The sequence below is a fragment of the Taeniopygia guttata genome, chromosome 5, assembly GCF_048771995.1.
Source record: "Taeniopygia guttata chromosome 5, bTaeGut7.mat, whole genome shotgun sequence".
In the NCBI taxonomy this organism is placed as follows: domain Eukaryota; kingdom Metazoa; phylum Chordata; class Aves; order Passeriformes; family Estrildidae; genus Taeniopygia; species Taeniopygia guttata.
The window spans coordinates 62,835,613-62,856,450 of NC_133030.1; the positions used below are offsets into that span (position 1 = coordinate 62,835,613).

The 20,838-nt window shown below is 58.8% G+C and overlaps 2 protein-coding genes across 2 annotated transcripts; one reads left to right on the forward strand and one right to left on the reverse strand.

Moving 5' to 3' along the window:
• The first annotated feature begins 47 nt into the window (after positions 1 to 47).
• Positions 48 to 14,108, forward strand: PYGL (glycogen phosphorylase L). The gene is made up of 21 exons (XM_030273201.4): positions 48 to 141; positions 887 to 1,139; positions 2,409 to 2,510; positions 3,812 to 3,890; positions 4,072 to 4,175; positions 5,569 to 5,700; positions 6,297 to 6,408; positions 6,496 to 6,578; positions 7,348 to 7,491; positions 7,626 to 7,718; positions 7,936 to 8,082; positions 8,616 to 8,779; positions 8,883 to 8,997; positions 9,627 to 9,728; positions 9,807 to 9,954; positions 10,040 to 10,098; positions 10,718 to 10,859; positions 10,991 to 11,198; positions 11,275 to 11,409; positions 12,401 to 12,467; positions 13,297 to 14,108. The coding sequence occupies exons 2-21, from the start codon at positions 897 to 899 to the stop codon at positions 13,483 to 13,485; spliced, it is 2,568 nt and encodes an 855-aa protein (XP_030129061.3). The 5' UTR covers positions 48 to 141; positions 887 to 896; the 3' UTR covers positions 13,486 to 14,108.
• ABHD12B (abhydrolase domain containing 12B) lies at positions 13,933 to 19,280 on the reverse strand. Its single transcript, XM_030273230.4, has 13 exons — positions 19,123 to 19,280; positions 17,407 to 17,534; positions 16,914 to 17,016; positions 16,714 to 16,833; positions 16,380 to 16,410; positions 16,178 to 16,223; positions 15,958 to 16,087; positions 15,701 to 15,741; positions 15,423 to 15,502; positions 15,223 to 15,305; positions 14,647 to 14,725; positions 14,394 to 14,518; positions 13,933 to 14,069 (listed from the first exon to the last, which is right to left on the reverse strand). The coding sequence occupies exons 1-13, from the start codon at positions 19,218 to 19,220 to the stop codon at positions 14,048 to 14,050; spliced, it is 1,086 nt and encodes a 361-aa protein (XP_030129090.4). The 5' UTR covers positions 19,221 to 19,280; the 3' UTR covers positions 13,933 to 14,047.
• Between the last annotated feature and the right edge of the window lie 1,558 nt (positions 19,281 to 20,838).

The following is a 20,838-nucleotide window of genomic DNA, read 5'->3' on the forward strand; positions in this document are numbered from 1 at the left end:
GGAGGAGGGGGAGGAGAAAATGTTGCGTTGGAAGCTCCCATGGGATATTTTTGCCCTGGGAGGAAGCGGAGGCAGGGGAGGGCAGCCGGGGAAAAGCGACCCCACGGCATTCCCATCGGGATTGGGGGCAGGCAGAGAACAGTGAGGAGCCGGGGGAAAGGGAGGGGACCGGGAAATGCTGCGGGGAAGGGCGGGGGGACAGCCGGGCAGGAAGGGGCCGTGACACGGGGAGAGGAGCGTAACGCAGCGATGGGACCGCGACACGCGTGGGGATGGGCGGGACACGGGGGGACACATCGCGACCCTTTCCGGGCTTTCCCTGCGGGCCCGGCGGGCTGCACCTTCCTCGTACGTGCTGCCGGGGAGGCGGGGCAGGGCCACGCGTGGGGCGGGCGCTGCGTGGGGAAGCACCGAGGGGCGACACCCCCCCCCCCCTTTGCACATCCCCTTTTTGCGCATCCCTCTGAGACCCCCATCATCCCCTCCTTCACAACCCCCTCTGTTCCCCTGCGAGTTTTTCCCGTCTTTTGCCCACCCCTCTGTCCACACCGGTGTCCCCTCCCTCCCCACGCTCCTCCGTGACCCTCGGTGTCCCCCTTTTGCACACCCAACCCCGACCACCTTTCTGGAGTCCCCCCTTAGCACTTCTCTCCGTCCATCCCCGGGATTCCCCCACTTTTCGCCCCGCTCTGTCCATCCTCGGGGTCCCCCCTTTGTCCCCCCGTCCCGCCCCACGCGTGGGCGGCCCTTGGCGGGGCCCATCCCCATCGCGTCCCGTGCCGGGGCGGTGCCAGCGCGGGGCGGAGGCGGAACGCGGCGGCGGAGGGTGGCCCGTGTGTCCGTGTGTCCGTGTGTCCCCAACCCGCGTGTCCGTGTGTCCCCGCAGCCCCGCCGCGATGTCGCGGCCGCTGTCGGACCAGGAGCGGCGGAAGCAGATCAGCATCCGCGGCATCGTGGGCGTGGAGAACGTGGCCGAGCTGAAGCGGGGCTTCAACCGGCACCTGCACTTCACGCTGGTCAAGGACCGCAACGTGGCCACCCCACGCGATTATTACTTCGCGCTGGCCCACACCGTGCGGGACCACCTGGTGGGGCGCTGGATCCGCACGCAGCAGTACTACTACGAGAAGGATCCCAAGGTGGGAGCGGTGGGATATGGGGGAGCCCCTGGGTGCTGGGAGCACCCCACGCTGGGTGCTGGGTTGTGCTGTGTGAACCCCGTGGATGTGATCCCTCCCTCCGCGCTGGAATAGAGGGATTGGCGAGTTTTTCGTGGATTTAGGCTTGTTCCGGTAACTTTTCCGAGAGGAGGGACTGGACTTTACCAAGCGAGGCCACTGTCCTTTGCTCTGCAAAACAAACAGAGCCCGGCTTGGCCGGCAGCGGGGTGCAGGGCATGGGAACAACGTTTCCTACCAAAACCAACTCCAAACCTTCCCGGGGGAATTATTGGAAAGGCTTAAAGGCACCCGAAACCAGCCGCAAACAGGTCTTGTTTAACGCCAGTGATGCCAAGCGAGAGAGATCCGGTTTGTGCAGGAGCTGCTGCTCGTCCCGCTGGTTCGCTCCGGGCTCTGCCGCGGGGGGATTAAGCCCTAATCCCCCTCCTGACACCTGGATGTCCCTGTCGGCATCAATTTCCTCCCTGCCAGCACCTCGCTGGGGCCGTGCCAGCCATGGCTCAGCGCTGCCCGGTGTTGTGCAGGGGGAGAAAAAGGAGCCTCTTGCAGGGTTTGGGGTTGGGACTTTGCCTGGAGTCAAACCCCTCAATCCCAGTGGATCCTGCCCAGCACATCCTGCCCGTGACAGGAGCGTTGGAGCGAGGAGATCTTGGTGGTCCCACCCAACCCATCCCATTTTAGGACTCCAGGATTCTCTCCCACCTCCATTCCCCACCTGACCCCGCGCAGGTCCTGGGGAAACCTGTGGAGTCAGCGACTTCCCCCAGCCTAAATCCTTCCTTAAAACCTGCCGGTGCTGACGCGGGGCTCGGCTTACACAGGATCAGTGGCGGTGTCCCCATGGGGACAGCAGAGGAAGCCCCATGTCCCCACGGCCACCGCTCGCTCGGTTTTCCGGTGGTTTTGCAGCCCGGAGTGACTGGAGCAACATCTCCTCTTTAAAATTTAACTCCGTGCTGCCACCGGTGACCATCCTGGGGCTGTCCCCACCCTGGGACAGGGCAGTGAGGCTTCTCCAAAGGAAACAGCCTCATCCCGGTTTGGGAAAGGGCAGGAGAGCAGGGCAGGGGCTGCAGGGCCACCCAGGAGCCACAAGCCTGAAATTCCTGGTGCAAACCACCCTGCTGGTTTTTTTCCCTATTTGTTTTTGAGATATCACACAATAGCTCCAGGGGAGCATCCCCCCAGCCCTGGGAAAGGTGAGCACAGTGTGCTTTTCTCTTCCAGAGGATTTATTACCTCTCCCTGGAATTCTACATGGGGCGGACGCTGCAGAACACAATGATTAATTTGGGGCTGCAGAACGCCTGTGACGAGGCCGTCTACCAGGTGAGCATCCCACGAGGGGTGAGGACCTGCACAGGGAGGGATCCGTGTTTTCCAGGGAGGGATCCGTGTTTTCCAGCTCCTGGGAGTGTCAGTTTTTTGCTACATTGGCTGCAGACTGCTCCCTGAGGCACAGGGAATGGCTTGGGGAATAAAGGCTGCTCCAGAGCAGAAAGGCCAGGAGCTGCCCAGCTGTGTCCTGGGGAATGCAGCAGGATCCTGGAAGGACACTGGTGGTTCTGTGGATGAGGCTGTTCATGTCCATGATCAGTGGCAGGGAGGACTAAAACCTTGAGTTAAGCCCAGCTGGGTGCTGGCACCAGGTGGCACTGGGGTTATCAAAGGGTTTGGGGTGGCTCCTTTTGTCCTCAGCCTGTCACCTCTTGTGTTCAGCGTCATCAGATGTGGCCAGGGTGGTTGCACAAGAGCAGGAACAGCTTTTGTGCAAACACTACAAAGGAGAGGAACTTATTTTTAGGGGGGGTTTAAATTTTTTATCCCTCTACCAGGAGACATCAGGGCAGGGCAATGGGCCAAAGGTCTCCACCTGAGTTTCCCAAGGAGTTTTGCATAGGCAAAACCACTTCCTCCTACAGCATCCTGGGCTGGAAAATTTAAATTTCCCTGGAAAAGGGGTGTAGATGCTTCTCACCCTAAAGGGTGATGCCTGCAGCTGGGAGGAAGGGCAGCTGGGTGCCTGTTCCAGAGGATGGAGGTGCTGAGGGAACAGGAACACAGCACTTGGATCCTGTCCCCAAGGGATTGGGGTGCTGGGGGAGCAGGAGGGCATCCAGGTGCCTTCCCCCAGGGAATAGGAGTGCTGGGGTGCAGGAATATTCCACCTGAGTAGCTGCCTCAGGGGGTGGGGGGTTCTGGAACAGGAACCTGGTGCCTGCCCCTGCAGCCATGGAGAGAGGGAGCAGGCCTGGGAATGAGCTCTCAGAGCCCTTGGAAGTGTCTGGAACCCCAAGGGCAGCACCCTGGTTATAGTTTGGTGCCCCCCATCCCCAGATCTTGCCCATGGGGAGGTCAAGGGTCTGAATGTTCCTTGTAAAGCCTGGTAGAGAGACTTTACACATGGGAGATGGCCCCTGCCGTGGCAGAGAGACACAGCTGAGGGGGAGAGCAGCTGCTTTGGGTTCAAATCACAGTGTCCCACCTGCAGAGATGGGTCTTGTGGAATTGGGTGCCTTTCCAGCCCTCCTGGAGCCCACCTGCAAGGGATTGTGTGCCAACAATGCCTCCCCTCTGTGGGGCTGGGCACCCTGACCATCTCCAGCCCCTCTCCTTCTTCCCATCTGTAGCTCGGGCTGGACATGGAAGAGCTGGAGGAAATCGAGGAGGATGCTGGGCTGGGCAACGGGGGTCTGGGCAGGCTGGCAGGTGAGTGACACCCCCAGGTGGTGAGCACACCCCTGAGGGCTTTACATCCACAGACAAGGGGATGGGTGGCTGTGGCCTCAGCTCCTGTCCCTGTGGGGCTTGGGGCTGTCCCAGGGAGAAGGATCCATCTCCCAGGGCTGCAAGGAGGGCCCAGCTCACTGCTCTGCTCTCTCCTGGGCAGCCTGCTTCCTGGACTCCATGGCCACGCTGGGGCTGGCAGCCTACGGCTACGGCATCCGCTACGAGTACGGCATCTTCAACCAGAAGATCCGGGATGGGTGGCAGGTATGGGTGGAGATGTGGGGTCCTCTGATGTCAGAACCCCAGCCTGGGTCAGGGGCTCTGTGTGGTGGAAAAGTCTCTCCTCCAACTTTGAGCTTCCAAAGAAAACTCTGCAGCCTCTTGTTGTTGGTCTCAAGGCAGTTTATTGCAAATTATGTAAAAGATTTTCTCCTTGAGCTGCTGTGGTTTGCTCACAGCTCAGGCAGAGGCACACACACACCCTGACATCCTCTCTGACTCCCGACTGCTTCTCTCCCCGCCCAGGGCTGCTGCTGTCTTTTATATGGTACATTACGTGTTACATGGGTACAGTTTTTCCCCAGTGCCTATTACCTATATTAAATGGTGCTTTTCTATCTTTTATATGGTACATTACGTGTTACATGGGTACAGTTTGTCCCCAATGCCTATTACCTATATTAAATGGTGCTTTTCTATCTTTTATATGGTACATTACGTGTTACACGGTTACAGTTTTTCCCCAATGCCTATTACCTATATTAAATGGTGCTTTTCTACTCTAAACCAATCTGTGAGTGCCAACATCACCAAGAACATGGAGGTGAGGAAGAAGAAAGAGGAGGAACAGGACAGGCCCAGATCCCTCCATCTTAAACCCTCTGACCCCCATGTACAAAGTAAAACCCCCCTGTACAGGTGTTAAAACCCCCCTGTACAATACTAAAAAATTCTCCCCTCTACTTTGTAACTACTTCTACTCTAATATCTAAACTTTTGTGACTTCTTGTTCTTCCTGCAAGGTTGGTAACTCATTCCATGGTTCAAACCCAAAATCACAGCTGTTTCCAGCTGCCTGCCAGGGTCTCAAATGCTTCTGTCCAGGGCCTGGAACCTCCAAAAATGTCTGAGGGACATTTTGAGCTCCAACACTCTGGCACAGCTGGAACCCCACATTCACCTCCTGCCCCTTAGACTGGGGGGTACAGACCCTTCCCCTCAGCTCAGAGGCTGCTGCTGTGATAGTTAAAATTTAACAGATAATTTTTGTGAACAAATTTAACTTCTTCAACCAGTGCAAGCTCACAGCTCCATCCCTTGTCCCAAGGCCAAGGGTGGCCTTGCTCAGGGCCACCCCAAGAGCTGCTCCGTGGCTGCCTGGAGCGGGTGAGGACAGATCAGTTGTGTTCCTCTGGTGGAAGAGGCTGGTTTGGAAATGCAACATTAGCAGTGCACCTTGGCTTTGTCCCATCCCCATGGAAGGCACAGACACCCCAGAGTCAGGGTGGTACCTCCAGGCTGAACAAAATCCAGGTTTAGGGTGGGCACACTCAGAGCATCCTCTGAGTGCCATGAGCAGAGCCTTTCCCAGCCATGCTGCAGGAGGGGAGGTCCCCAGGGTGGGTGACCCTGTCCCTGCTCTGGCTCCCTGTGGCAGGTGGAGGAAGCTGATGACTGGCTCCGGCACGGCAATCCCTGGGAGAAGGCCCGTCCCGAGTACATGCTGCCCGTGCACTTCTACGGCCGCGTGGAGCACTCTGCCTCTGGTGCCAAGTGGATCGACACCCAGGTAAGGGCTGGGGACAGGAATGTCCCTTGCATGGCTTGTCCTGTCATTTGGGGGGCTCTCCCTGGCTGGCTGCAGCCCAGGGATGAGTCCTGCAGAATCTCTTGGGCTGGGGTGGAAAAGGCAGCGGTGGGGAGGAGATGGACACGGGGATGAGGATGGATTTGGCTGCTCCACATCTGCAGCTGAGCTCTCCATCCCTGGAAGTGTCCAAGGCCAGGTTGGATGGAGCTTGGAGGAATCTGGTCTAGTGGGAAGTGTCCCTGCCCATGGCAGGGGGTTGGAACAAGATGGACTGTAAGGTCCCTTCCGACCCAAACCATTCTGCGATTCTACAAAATACCAAAAGCAGCTCCAGCAGGAATAAATTAAACCTAAATTAAGCTGCTCCTGACCTTTACAAGCACCTCTCCATGCACTGAGCACCAGCAGGCAGAGCCAGAGGGGCGTCCCCATGCCGGGGTACCAAGGACACCCCCACCCCTGCAGGGACACCACCCCGAGCTCAGCCCTGAGCAGGAGCTCTGTGGGATGGGAGGGCTTTGGGGGGAGCACGGGGGGATCCCAGCCCCATTCCAGCTGCCCTGGGGATGTCACAGGTGGTGCTGGCACTGCCCTACGACACGCCCGTGCCCGGGTACATGAACAACACCGTCAACACCATGCGGCTGTGGTCGGCCCGCGCGCCCAACGACTTCAACCTGCGCGACTGTAAGTGGGAGCTGGGCGGGTGGGGAGAGCTCCGGGGGTCCCACCATGGTCCCACCATGCCCACCTCACCCCTCTGCTGCTCCCCAGTCAACGTTGGGGACTACATCCAGGCCGTGCTGGACAGGAACCTGGCGGAGAACATCTCCAGGGTGCTCTACCCCAACGACAACGTGAGTCCTGGTGTTTTTACTGTCCATTTTAGGGATGGATAAAGTGTCCAGGTGGAGGGGGAAAGGGAGCAGCCCCTCACTCCAGGGTGCTGCAGGCCCTGCTGCAGAAACGTTCCTTGAATCTCAGAATATAACGTAAAAGCCAACTGCTGGACGCTGCTGGTGTCACCCTGGTGGCTCTTTGCAGCCCTGGGAGCAGAGGTTGTGCCTCACATCTTGCTCTGGGAGTTCCTGCCAAGCTGGCATAGAGGTGTGGTGGGACACACAACCCTTCCCTAGCCACAAACCAAGCCATGGAGCAGGGGAAAAAAAAAATAAAAATAAAAAAGGAAGATCTCCTTGCTGTTCAGCCTATTTGAGGCAGGTCCTGGTGGTGTTTTTCCCACTTAATCCTCCTCCAGCCTTCCCAGCTGGTGAGGAGAGCTGGGTGAGGTTGTCTCCTGCAGCTTTTCCTTCACAGACCAGCCAGGTTGATGGCTTTTCTGCATGAATGGTGGCGAAATCCTTGTCTTGAAAACAGCTCCCAGGGCTTCCCTTCCTGGTCCTGGTAACTTTCCTTGCAGCCAAAAAGTTCAAACCACGGATAACAGATTTTGACAATGCTCAGATGGGATTTAACCTGTTTGTGCCAGCACATCCCAAACCCTCGTGCTGGAATCTGGGAAGCAAGAAGAGCTTGGGGTTCCAACTGGGGGAAGCACAGAGGGGTCACACACTGGGAAAACCTTCCCTGTGGGAATCCTGCAGTTCCCTGCTCCTCTACCCACAGTTTTTTGAAGGAAAGGAGCTGAGGCTGAAGCAGGAGTACTTTGTCGTGGCTGCCACCCTGCAGGACATCATCCGCCGCTTCAAAGCATCCAAATTCGGGAGCACGGACAGCGTCCGGACCGTGTTTGATTCCTTCCCGGACCAGGTACGAGCCAGGGCTGCTCTCACCTCTGCCTTGGAGCTTGTTTCTCACCTCCCAGAGGATGAAGATGTTTGTGGGACCTCTGTGGGGTCCCCAGTGTCCCTGCTGTGTCCCCACGTGCCACGCTGCTCTCCCAGGTTGCCATCCAGCTGAATGACACACACCCTGCCATGGCCATCCCTGAGCTGATGAGGATTTTCGTGGACATCGAGAAGCTGCCGTGGGATAAGGTAGGGACACCCCACCTGGTCTCCTGCACTTGTACCCACCTGCCCATGGTGGAGGAGTGGGTTTTGTGGCTGCTGGGAATGATGGGGAGCAGTCAGGCTGGGTTTAACTGGTGTGGACTGGGAGGAGCTGGCTGGGCTGGGCTGCTGAGCGTGGTGAGAGGACCAAGGGTGGGTTCTGGCATGTGAGGTGTGACTGAGCACAGCTCTTCCCTGCCAGGCCTGGGACATCACCAAGAGGACCTTTGCCTACACCAACCACACGGTGCTTCCTGAGGCCCTGGAGCGCTGGCCCGTGGATCTGGTGGAGATGCTGCTCCCCAGGCACCTGCAGATCATCTATGAGATCAACCAGAGACACCTGGATGTGAGTGCCTGGGAGCCTGCTCTGGAGAGGGGACAGGGATGTACTGTCAGGATGAGGGGCATGCACAAACTGATGGTGTTGGGTGTGTGGCTGGGGGATTCCAGTGCTGTTTTGGGAATTTCCCACCAGCACATTGCCATCCTGCAGTTACTGACTGTTGAGAGGGACATCAGAGCTGGCATTTCTTTACTTCCTAAGTGCTAAATTCATCCTGGGAAAGATGATGCTGGGAGTGCAGAGGAGATGGTGGTTTGACCTCCTGGTCTGGCAGCACAAGGCTTTGGCCAAAACGGCCTCACTGGCCAAGTGTGTACCCCCAAACCCCTCTGTGTGGCAACTTGGGGGGGAATCCTTCTGTCCAGAGACAGGGCTCCCTTTGGAGGGAGTTTACACCACCACAACAGAGTAAAAGCCACCGCTCTGGCTGGTGTCAGGTGCACTGGGGACATTGCCACGGCCCCTCCTCGTAAGCCGTGGGGTGGGACATCCCTCAGCACCAGCACCTCTCACCACCTCCCCGGCTCCACCGGCAGCACATCGCGTCCCTGTTCCCCAACGACGTGGGCCGGCTGCGGAGGATGTCCCTGATCGAGGAGGGGGACACCAAGAGGATCAACATGGCCCATCTCTGCATCGTGGGCTCCCACGCCGTCAACGGCGTGGCCAAGATCCACTCCGAGATCGTCAGGACTCAAGTGTGAGTGAGGGTGGGAGGTGCTGATGGGTGCCCCTCGCCTGGGAAGGGGTGGTGGTGGTGCCGGGTGGGCGAGGCTGGAGCTGGGCCATCCTCGCCCTCGCAGATTCGAGGATTTCGCGGCGCTGGAGCCGGAGAAGTTCCAGAACAAGACCAACGGGATCACGCCGCGGCGCTGGCTCCTGCTCTGCAACCCGGGGCTGGCGGAGCTCATCGCGGAGGTACCGGCACGGGGGCGGGTGCTGCAGCCACTGACCCTTCCCTGCTGAGCCCTGAGAGCCTCAACCATTCCCATCTGCTGGATGCTTGAGTTGAGGGTCAAGGGATGGGATTCTGCTCCTCTGCTCCACTCGGGTGCCCTGGGCTCTCCAACAGCAGAGGGATGTGGAGGTGCTGGAACAATTCCAAGGAGGCCATGGAGATGCTGCTGACTGCCTACCTGGGAGTATTCAGCATGGAGAAGGCTTCAGGGAGACCTTAGAGCCCCTTCAAGTGTCTAGAGGGACTCCAGGAGAGCTGGAGAGGGACTCGGGAAAAGGGATGGAGTGACAGAAGGAGGAATGGATGTAAACTGACAGAGGACAGGGTTAGATGGGATATTGGAAAGAAATTGTTCCCTGTAAGGATGGTGAGGCCCTGGCACAGGGTGCCCAGAGCAGCTGTGGCTGCCCCTGGATCCCTGGAAGTGTCCAAGGCCAGGTTGGACAGGGCTTGGAGCAACCTCTGATAGTGGAAGTTGTCCCTGCCCATGGCAAGGGGTGGAACTGGATGATGTTCAAGATCTCTTCCAACCCAAACTATGGCACCATCAGCATGGGAATTCCCATTCACCACCTTGCTCCCGTTGCAGAAAATCGGGGAGGACTACGTGCGGGACCTGAGCCAGCTGACCAAGCTGCACAAGTTTGTGGACGACGACCTCTTCATCCGGGAGGTGGCCAAAGTGAAGCAGGTGAGGGGCGTGGGCAGGAGGAGCTGAGAGCAGGGGCTGGTGGTGCCTGAGGGCTGACACGGCCCCTGTCTGGCCCAGGAGAACAAGGTGAAGTTCGCGCTGTACCTGGAGAAGGAGTACGAGGTGAAGATCAACCCTTCCTCCATGTTCGACGTGCACGTGAAGAGGATCCACGAGTACAAGCGGCAGCTGATGAACTGCCTGCACATCATCACCATGTACAACCGTAAGCCTGAGGGGACGGGGTGCCCCAGGGCTGCAGCAGCATCCCTGTGCCCCACATCCCTCAGTAACACTGCTGTTTCCTCCAGGAATCAGGAGGGATCCTGCAAAGCTGTTTGTGCCCAGGACAGTGATCATTGGAGGCAAGGTAAGTTGGGTCAGGAGTTTTAGAGATCTTTGGGAAATCCTTGTGGGGGATGTGGGAGCAGATGTCTCATGGGGCCACGTCTCTACAACTCCCTGACAGGAGGGTGCAGTTGGCAGGGATCAGGCTCTTCTCCCAACAAACGACGGATATGACAAAGGAAACAGCCTCAAGCTGTGTCAAGGGAGGTTTAGATGGGATATTAAGAAAAATTTCATCATCAAAAGGGTGGTCAGGCATTGGAACAGCTGCCCAGGGCAGTGGTGGAGTCCTCATTCCTGGAGGAACTTCAAAAACATGTGGATGTGGAGCCTGGGAACATGGGTCAGTGGTGACCTTGACAGTGCAGGGGGAATAGTTGGATTCGAGGGCTTTTCCAACTTAAACAATTCCATGGTGCTAAGTCCATGAAGTTGTCCAAGAAACACTGGAGTAGCACTGATGTTTCAACTCAAGCAAGTTTGGGTGGGGTTTGGACAACCATCTGCTGTCTGTGCTCATGGAAGCCCCCAGAAATGTTGTGGTGTAACCCGTGTTGGATGAGGTAACGGGAACAGGGATGAGCAGGGTGTTCCCTGGACACTGGGAGCAGGGTGTGCCTCACCTGTGGCTTTTCTCCCAGGCTGCCCCAGGATACCACATGGCTAAAATGATCATCAAGCTCATTAACGCCGTGGCTCAGGTGGTGAACAACGACCCCGTGGTGGGCAGCAAGCTGAAGGTCATCTTCCTGGAGAACTACAGGGTGTCCCTGGCAGAGAAAGGTACCCTGGGTGGGACACGCTGTGGGGAGGGGGTGTCCCTCCATCTGGTGTCTCCCACCGTGGTCCTTCAGCAGGAACAAACCCAAAGCTGGTCACCACGAGCCCCTCGTGTCCGTGTGTTTTGTTGGCAGTGATCCCTGCGACCGACCTGTCGGAGCAGATCTCCACAGCGGGCACCGAGGCCTCGGGAACGGGCAACATGAAGTTCATGCTGAACGGCGCTCTGACCATCGGCACCATGGATGGAGCCAACGTGGAGATGGCCGAGGAGGCTGGAGAGGAAAACCTCTTCATCTTTGGCATGAGGGTGGAGGATGTCACAGAGCTGGACAGGAAAGGGTGAGGGCTGGCAATGCCACAGGGCTGCCACCTCAGGTACCTGCAGCAGCACCATTTGATGGCCTCCTTCCCTCAGGTACAACGCCCAGCTCTACTACGACCGGCTCCCCGAGCTGAAACAGGCTGTTGACCAGATTAAAAGTGGCTTCTTCTCCCCAAAAGACCCCAACCTCTTCAACGACGTGGTCAACATGCTCTTCCACCACGACAGGTGAGTGAGGTACCGGGCTGCCATCCATCCCCTGGGCTGGGACCGTGGTTGCACATGGATGATGCTCCTCAGGCATGGACTCTCCATTGTCACATTAATGCCTTTGGGTGCACACAGCCCTTATAGAGGATTTGAGGCATCTCAGGGGCTTTCCTGATGCCCTTACCGAGGATTTGAGGCATCTCAGGGGCTTTCCTGGCCAGAGCACTGATCAGCCATGGGCATTGGGATTGGAGAAAAGCTTTCCCTGCATTTCCCTCCCAGGGCATCCAGGCTTCTTTACCAACAAGGCTTGGGGAGAGGTAATTTGGTGCTGTGCTCACCCAGCCTCTGATTGGTCAAGCTGCCAGTCAATCACACTGGGGCAGCCCTAGCCAGCCTCTGATTGGTCGAGCAACCAGAAATCCCGCCTTAGGGGCTGGGCCATGAAAGGCTATGGGTATAAAAGGGGCTGAGGGCGTTTTGGCCGGTCTTGCCCTGACATCTCCCTTGGAGTTTCTACCTCACCCACGCTGGACACCATGAGTCGGTAGCTGTGTGTTTTTTCTGTACCTTTTCCAGCTTTCTCTCTCTCTCCTTCTCGTAATCCTTTCATGCAGCTTAACATAACATCATAAGGTTTTAAAGGTTTCCCAGTTAAACGGGCTAAGCAAATGCTAAATAAATTCTAAGTAAGTGCTTAATACTAAATTAATGTTAAGTATTGCTATGATAAGCGGTTTTACATTGAATTCAGTGCCGTATTTACTTTTAATTCAGTGTTGTATTTTTTGCCGAAGTTTCCTTAATTTGCTCTGTTTTTGCAAGTAAACTTTTGTGTGATTTTCACCCCTTTGAGAGTATCTGGTGGGGATTTCTCCTTTGGAGAAACAGAGTAAAGGAACCTTAAGTTTAACCCCTGGATTTAAGGGTACTAAAATAATGCCTTGGCTCAGGCAGCCTGCATTCCTATTTCTCCTACTCTTGACCCCTCCTTTCTTCACTGCTGCAGGTTTAAAGTCTTTGCAGACTACGAGGCTTATGTCAAGTGCCAGGAGAAGGTCAGCGAGCTGTACCTGGTGAGTGCCAGCCCAGGGATGGGGCAGGGAGCCGTGCTGGGACACAGCATCCCATCCTGGAGAAGGGACATGCTCAGGGATGAGGCTGGTTCTCATCCCAGGCCATTCCTGGCTGAGAACCAGCCTTGGGACCAACCCCAGCCCGCTCAGGGATGAGGCTGGTTCTCATTCCAGGCCATTCCTGGCTGAGAACCAGCCTTGGGACCAACCCCAGCCCGCTCAGGGATGAGGCTGGTTCTCATTCCAGGCCATTCCTGGCTGAGAACCAGCCTTGGGACCAACCCCAGCCCGCTCAGAGATGAGGCTGGTTCTCATTCCTGGCTGAGAACCAGCCTTGGGACCAACCCCAGCCCGCTCAGGGATGAGGCTGGTTCTTATCCCAGGCCATTCCTGGCTGAGAACCAGCCTTGGGACCAACCCCAGCCCGCTCAGGGATGAGGCTGGTTCTCATTCCAGGCCATTCCTGGCTGAGAACCAGCCTTGGGACCAACCCCAGCCCTCTCCTTTAGCCTGGAGAAAAGGAGACTCAGGGTGACCTTATAATTCTCAACAACTCCTGAAGTGGGGTTGGGCTCTTTCTCCAGAACGGACAGAAGCAGAGGACACAGCCTCAAGCGAAATATAAGCTGGATATCAGGAAAAAGTTTTTCATGGAAAGGGTGATAAAGCTCTGGAATGTTCTACCAGGGGAGGTGGTGGAGTCCCCATCCCTGGGTGTGTTTAACAAAGCCTGGATGTGGCACTGGGTGCCAGGGTTGAGTTGAGGTGTTGGGGCTGGGTTGGACTCGATGATCTGGAAGGTCCCAGTGATTCTGTGAATTCCCTGCAGAACTCCAAGGCCTGGACCAAGATGGTCATCAGGAACATCGCGGCGGCCGGCAAGTTCTCCAGCGACCGCACCATCAAGGAGTACGCCCGGGACATCTGGCACGTGGAGCCCTCGGACCTGAAGATCCCCCCACCCAACGAGCCCCGGGAGGGGGGGCAGGACAAGACCCCCAATGGCACCGCGGCGTAGGGGACGCCAGCGCTGTAAAATTCTCTCTGCTGTCTGAGTCTCTGTGTCACTGCTGCTGCTGCTGGCTTTCCCTAGGGGTGGGCAGGAGGGGAGGGAGGGGTTTTTATAACGCAAGTTTCGTGTGGAAAGCGAACCCACGTCACCCTGTTGCTTGCATTAGGTGCTAAAAATAAAAAAAAATGCCGCTGGAGTCCCAAGGGAGCTGTTTGCTGGAGGGTTGGGCTTGCTTCCAGCAATGCTGATGCAGGAAGAGGGCTGGCCAGGGGTGGGGTGGGTAGCACAGCTGGATGCAGCTGGACACAGCTGTCTGGGCCCTCACAGGGGGGTGCCAAGCCCATGTACCCCCACCAGTGTCCCGTGGGATGCTCCCAGTTGTGGCTCTGGTGGCCCAGACCACATCAGTGTCTCCATCCCTTGAGTAACCTGCAGCATCCTGGAGGCAGAGGGTGACTTAAAAGTTTCTCAGTAGTTTTTATTACTCACAGGAGTAAGTTCAGTGCCCTGTGGGAGGTCCTGGAGTGGATTTGAGGGAGCATGGGATCAGTGCAGGCAGCAATTGGCATCACTTCATGTTCAAGAAGTCTCTGCAACAAGATGTAATAAATCTCACACTGTGTCACTGAGCCTCCTGTGCTGTGTCAAGAGCTGATTTGTGATCCCTGCACGTGGGGCTGAGCTGGGCTTGGAGCATCTCTCACCCAGGGCAAAGAGGAGCTGGTGTCCCCAGAGCCACCTCGGCTGAGGACAGGCTCAGGGCAGTGGGCAGTGACTGGAATTTGGACAGTGATGCCAGCAAACACCATGGGGAGGGGAAGGAGCAGGGGGCAGGCAGTAGGAGAGGAGGCACCAGCGGAAGGCGAGGCCAAGGCTCATCCTCTGCCCCCCCATTTCTGTGGAACAGCACTTACTTCACCAGGGCAGGCAGCTCCGGGTTGAAGGAGATGTAATCGTGGCCCAAGCCCAGCTTTTGGGGAAAGGTAATGAACTTCACCTTGGATTTGTCCTTGTAGGCTTTGAGTGCTGTCTCGTAGAGCTGCCACGGGGCAGGAGCACAGTTACTGCACGAGCAGGGGACCCCAAACCCCTCCTGGTGCATGGCCAGCCCCTCTCTGGCCACTTCAGCCTCCCAAGCCAGGCTCAAAGCCCGTGGCAGGTGCCCACCTTGTGTCCCAGCTTTGGAGGCAGGACTCCGTCATCTTCTGCGTGCAGGATGAGGAGGGGGCAGTCCAGCACCTTCACGCTGCAGGCAGCAAGCACAGCCCTGAGGAAACTCCCCAGAGCCAACAGGAGCCTCCCCAGTCCCTCTGAAGATTCCCACAGCACCCTGACCCCCCCAGCACTGCCCCTCAGAGCCATCCTCATGCCCACCTGGGTGATGCCCATGCTGCTTGCCCTGGCATGGCAGCACCAAGCACCCTAATCACCTTAACCCACAATTATATGGTCACCAGGTTTCAAAAGCATCCATAAATCAAACTGATTTTGGGTAGGCTCTGTGTACTACAAGGAACAGGAGTGCCAAAAAAAGGATGGTGGTTTGTGGACTTTGCTCAATAATCAAACTGATACCTGACATTGTGCAAATAAAAAGTCGTTTTTGAAGGATGAGTAAGCTGGGTAAACACAGGAGGGCAGGAATTTCAATGGGGTGATTAACACCTCTCCTCAGCCAGGTGGTCCTGGCATCATTCCCACAGCCCCTGGGGTCTGCTGTGCCCCTTCCCACCAGGAACTCACTTCTCATCACTGCTGAAGAACATTCCAGCCCGAGCCATGGAGTCCAGGATCAGGTACTCAAAGCCCGGGAACTGCCGGTAGATCTGGTGGGGAGAGAATTTGGGGGTGCTAAAGCGTGGCTTGGATCCAGCTGTGAGGGGGACACCCAGGAGCTGGGGCTGGCACTGCTGGGGACCCCAGGGGCAGACCCCTGGGCTCACCTTGGTGATGGGGATGTTGGCGGCTGCGTCTCGGATGTTGGTGTAGGGAGACTCCAGGACAACAGCATCGACCTGGACCCCTGAGGGCAGAGTGAGGTGGGAGTGGGCACGGCTTTGAGGGGCTGCCACACTCCCCTCCCAGGCAGCAGTGGGGCCAAGATGTCCCCATCCCAGGAGGGAGGATAGGGAGGGCTCCTCATCTCCTCTGCGGCCCCAAAATCAGGCCAGGGTGACACTGTGTCACTGCATGGGGACAACCCATCCATGCTGGCCCTTACCTCGCTCCTCCTGCAGTTTCCTCGCTGCGTTGGTGGCAATCCTGTGACAGGAGAGGTGACAGTGAGGGGCAGCAGTGCTGGGGGGGACACACAGCTCCCTCAGATCCCCCTTGTTGCCTGCGTTTGGCTTTGCAGGAGCCTCCACCAAGGAGCTGCTCCAAGCCCTTGGTCCATCCCCAGGTGGCACCAGTCTGGCAGCAGCGTCACAGGGCACAGGGTGGGCTCTGGTGTGCCCCCATCCCGCCCCCTGCACCTACCCTGTCCCCAGGGAATGTCCCCAGAAGAGGATGCTGCTGTTGCCACTCCGCGCTTTCACCCAGTCATAGAGTGCCAGGACATCTGTGGTGAAGCCACTCTCTGAGGGGCGTCCCGTGGAGTCCCCATAGCCTGTGGGGGACACAGCACTGTGTCACAACCCTGCTGGGGACAGGCCCCAGGAGGGGCATCACCCAGCAGGAGGCAAAGGGACAACTTTACCTCTGTAGTCGAGAGCCAGGATGTGGAAGTCAGCAGCCCCCATGGTCTGTCAGAGCAGCACTGAGTTATGCCCTGGCAGGGGACACAGCCCAGGACCCCTGGGCATGGCCCCTTCACTCTGCACAGGGGCTCTGTGGGTCCCCAGGGCCAGCAGGAGCCTCACTCCCAGCAGGTCCCAGTGTCCCCACAGGCCACCACTTACCTTCAAGAACTGGACACGGTGACTCGCAGCCCTGATGGGGAAAATGAGGTAAGAGCCTGGGGAGACCCCAAGGGACCCTCCCCTCCAGCACCAGCACAGGTGAGGAACCAGGGTGACCTTATCCCAGAAGGGAAGAGCTGGATGCTGTGGGCTGGGGGAATTTTGACTTTTCCCTTTATTTTACAGGGATCCTCCTCTGACTGCTGGGGTCAGAGACCTCCGCAGCAGCCCTTCATGAAGCAGGGCAGGCTGCTGCATCGAGTTTGCTGCTTCTCACCTCAGAGCAGCCCTCCTGCCCTGCTCCTGGCCCTGCAGCAGCAGCTCAGGAGCTCACCTGGTGCCCCCATTGCCGTGCAGGTAGATGATCACGGGGTGAGCATCAGCCAGAGCCTCCTCGTACCAGCGCTGCTCCTTGCCCTGCGCCTCGGCCCCTTTGCTGCTGGGCACCGTGTGCCTGGGGGGACAGAGGGGTCACCTGGGGGCTCCAGCAGGACACTGCTGTCCCTTGGGGCATGCTGAGGCCATCCTGCTCACCAGATGCCAACCGTGACGCCCGGCTCGGTGGTGAGGTACAGGTTGATGGTGTTGTTCACCAGCAGCTCCGGCCGCCGAAAGTCCACGAAGAAAGGGAAGGCCACTGATGGAGAAATCACAGCCATCATCCACAATCCTCCCAGCCAGGTGCTTTTACACAATTCTTTCTAAATCAGCGTGTAATTTGATTTAAATTATCAAGGGCCGTGCTGAGGCAGACGAGCTCAGCCTTCTGCCATCTCCTCCCACCCGAATTTCCAGATGCTGAGCCTGCCCGGGCGTGTTGTGGCTGCAGGGTTGGCAGCACCACCTCCCTCAGAACTTGCAAAACATGGGGAGAGATCCCTCAGTGCCTCCTCTGCCAGCCCAGGGCACAGCAGGAGTGGCAGAAACGCTGTCCCGGTGCCACCCTGGCACGGTGCCACCCATGATTTGGGGGGTCTGCAGCAGCCAGCGGAATGCCTGAGGGGGTTCTCCCGGTTGGGATACTCACGGAAGTTCAGGTAGACGAATTTGGTGAGCAGGCTGGGGAAGAGGCGGATGAGGAAGGGCACGGCGGCGCAGGAGAGCAGCGGGGCCAGCAGGAGGGAGCGCAGCCATGGCAGCCACCAGCGCCGGGCCCTGAGGGGTGGCACTGTCAGCACGTCCCCTCCCACCCCATGGGATTTGGGGTGCAGCACAGCAGGCTCCCCATTCCCAATCCCAGCCATGAGGATTGCATGCAGCTTTCTACTGGGAGTGGAATTGGATCCCCACATGGGTGCTGTGCTTGGATTTGGGGACGGATCCGAGGTGTCTGAGTGACAAAGGGTGACACAGGCTCTGATGTGCCAGGTGCCAGGAGGCAGGAAGGGCAGGGAACGTGCCAGGGCTGGGTGCTGCAAGTCAAACCTGCAATAAGGAGCAATCGATACTCGGTGACAACACTCCCGGCCCTGCCTGGCATGGCACAGCCACAGATGTGCCCCAAATCTGGCACTAAGAGCTTCTGCAATCTCCAGGGACAAGGAGGAAGGTGGGACAGGAGCCTGGGGGTGATGTCCCCCAGTGCCACCAGCGCTCCACCAGTGCCCTGTCATTCCAGGGCCGCCCCATTGTTCTGCTCAAACCAGGCCTTGCTGCCCCACAAGTGACCCCAAAACCCCATCAGTGACCCACAACTGACCCCAGACCCATAGCAACACGTAAGTGACTCATAAGCGATCCTAAAACCCCATTAGTGACCCACAAGTGACCCATAAGTAGCCCCTGATGAACCCTCGCTGGTGATCCCAGAACACCAAAACCTCTAAGTGACCCCAGGACACCACTGCTGACCCTAAAACCCCACAAGTGACCCCATAACCAGCCCCAGCAGCCCCCAGGTGGGAAAGGAAAGCCAAGAGCAGCAGTTTTCCCTCTGGGTTAGTGGTGATGGGGAAATCAGTCTGGGCATGGGGGATTTAGGGCAGAGGTTTGGGATGGGAGCCAGGCACAGCTCAGTCCCTGCCAGACCCCAAAGCAGCCGGTCCATTCCCTGCCCTGGGAATGCTGCAGGACCCAAGGGGTGCCAGGGCATGATGGCACCGGTCCCCAAGGAGCAGGGACACTCCCAGGACAGTGTGGGATGGCAGGAGTAGCTCCTCAAATCCCGGTTTTCCCCCAGGACATGGGGATGGAACAGCCGGGAATGCCCTGCAGGGGCCGCGGGGAGCACCGGGGACCGCGGGGACAGCCCCGCCCGGGGCCACCGACAGCGGGCACGGTGACCAAAGGGGACAGCAGGGTGACAAGCCACAGCACGGCACCGGGACACGGCCACAGGGCGGGATGGTGGCCACAGCAGGGTGACACGGCCACAGGGCGGGATGGTGGCCACGGCAGGGTGACACCACAGGGCGGGATGGTGACCACGGCAGGGTGACACAGCCACAGGGCAGGATGGTGGCCACGGCAGGGTGACACCACAGGGCAGGATGGTGGCCACGGCAGGGTGACACAGCCACACACGGCCACTGCACGGGGTCACGGTGCTGGCAGGGTGACACGGGGACACAACGCGGAGTCGCTGTTATGACAAGAGATCGGGGACACGGCCCAGGCCACGGCGTGGGGACACGGGAGGTGACAGCCCCAACAGGGGGGACACAGCCACAGCACGGGGGACAGCGACAGGGGACAGGGGACAGGGCGGTGTCCCCAGGGCGGTGTCCCCAGGGCGGGTACTCACCGCCCGTGCCGGGCCGTGCCGTGCCTGCGCTCCGCCCGGCCGATGTCGCCGATGTCGCCGCTGTCGCCGATGTCGCCGTCCCCGCCGCGCCGCCGCATCGCTGTGCGCGCGACAGGCCACGCCCACGTCACGGGGACACGGGTTTGTCACCCGGCCACGCCCATCGGCCACGCCCACCGCGCCTCGGGGACAGGGAGGGGACAGGGAGGGGACAGGGACACCCCCGGGGTCACCACGGCACTGCGGGCCCGGCCGGGATGCAGCCCTGTCCCCCAGGCTGGCCGGGTCACAGGAGTGTCCAGCAGGGTGGCATCCCCTTGTCCCTCAGGCTGGCCGGGTCCCTGGGGTCTCTGGCACTGTGCCATCCGCTTGTCCCTCAGGCTGGATGGGTCCCAGGGGTCTCCAGAAGGGTGGCATCCCCTTGTCCCCCAGGCTGGGTGGGTCCCTATGGTGTCCAGCAGGGTGGCATCCCCTTGTCCCTCAGGCTGGCTGGGTCACAGGGGTCTATGGCAGGGTGGCATCCCCTTGTCCCCCATGTCTGGCTGGGTCCCTATGGTGTCCAGCAGGGTGGCATCCCCTTGTCCCTCAGGCTGGATGGGTCCCTGGGGTCTATGGCAGGGTGGCATCCCCTTGTCCCTCATGCTGGCCGGGTCACAGGGGTCTCCAGCAGGGTGGCATCCCCTTGTCCCCCAGGGCTGGCCAGGTCCCAGGTGTCTCTGGCAGGGTGGCATCCCCTTGTCCCCAGGCTGGCTGGGTCACAGGGGTGTCCAGCATGGTGGCATCCCCTTGTCCCTCATGCTGGCTGGGTCCTTATGGTGTCCAGCAGGGTGGCATCCCCTTGTCCCCCAGGCTGGCCGGGTCACAGGGGTGTCCAGCAGGGTGGTGTCCCCTTGTCCCCCAGGCTGGCTCGGTCCCTATGGTGTCCAGCAGGGTGGCATCCCCTTGTCCCACAGGCTGGCCGGGTCACAGGGGTGTCCAGCAGGGTGGCATCCCCTTGTCCCCCAGGCTGGTTGGGCCACAGGGGTGTCCAGCATGGTGGCATCCCCTTGTCCCTCATGCTGGCTGGGTCCCTATGGTGTCCAGCAGGGTGGCAGCCCCTTGTCCCCACGCTGGCTGGGTCCCTATGGTGTCCAGCAGGGTGGCATCCCCTTGTCCCTCAGGCTGGCTGGGTCACAGGGGTCTCTGGCAGGGTGGCACCCCCTTGTCCCTCAGGCTGGCCGGGTCCCAGGGGTGTCCAGCAGGGTGGCATCCCCTTGTCCCTCATGCTGGGTGGGTCACAGGGGTCTCCAGCAGGGTGGTGTCCCCTTGTCCCTCAGGCTGGCCGGGTCACAGGGGTGTCCAGCAGGGTGGCATGCCCTTGTCCCCAGGCTGGTTGGGTCTAGAGGGATGCCACCAGGGTGGCAGTGCCCTGTCCCCCAGGGACCCCAGGAGATCTGTAGCTCTCTGTCCCTTGGGGACATGCAGATTTAAAATCCAGAAAATCTAGAAAAACCCACCCAGCCTCCTATGACCCAGGGCTGAGTGGGTTTAGAGGGGACCCTAGAAAATGTGCAGCCCTAGAAAATGTGCAGCCCTCTGTCCCCCAAAAGAGGCCAGGGGGAGCATGGAGCCAGCAGTGAGGTGCCACACCAGGGAAAACAGCCCTTCCACAGGCAAGGAGCACAGAGGGAAAGCCTCCAGGTTAAAAAGTAAAAATCATTTTAAAAATGGTTTAGC

Excerpts from the sequence above, each read along its gene's own strand:
- PYGL (XM_030273201.4), top strand. The coding sequence starts at position 897 with ATGTCGCGGCCGCTGTCGGACCAGGAGCGGCGGAAGCAGATCAGCATC. Across the intron at positions 3,891-4,071 it reads GGGTCTGGGCAGGCTGGCAG|CCTGCTTCCTGGACTCCATG; the intron begins GTGAGTGACACC and ends TCTCCTGGGCAG. Across the intron at positions 6,409-6,495 it reads CGACTTCAACCTGCGCGACT|TCAACGTTGGGGACTACATC; the intron begins GTAAGTGGGAGC and ends GCTGCTCCCCAG.
- ABHD12B (XM_030273230.4), bottom strand. The coding sequence starts at position 19,220 with ATGCGGCGGCGCGGCGGGGACGGCGACATCGGCGACAGCGGCGACATC. Across the intron at positions 15,306-15,422 it reads CCAACATCCCCATCACCAAG|ATCTACCGGCAGTTCCCGGG; the intron begins GTGAGCCCAGGG and ends TCTCCCCACCAG. Across the intron at positions 14,726-15,222 it reads TTCTTCAGCAGTGATGAGAA|CGTGAAGGTGCTGGACTGCC; the intron begins GTGAGTTCCTGG and ends TGCTGCCTGCAG.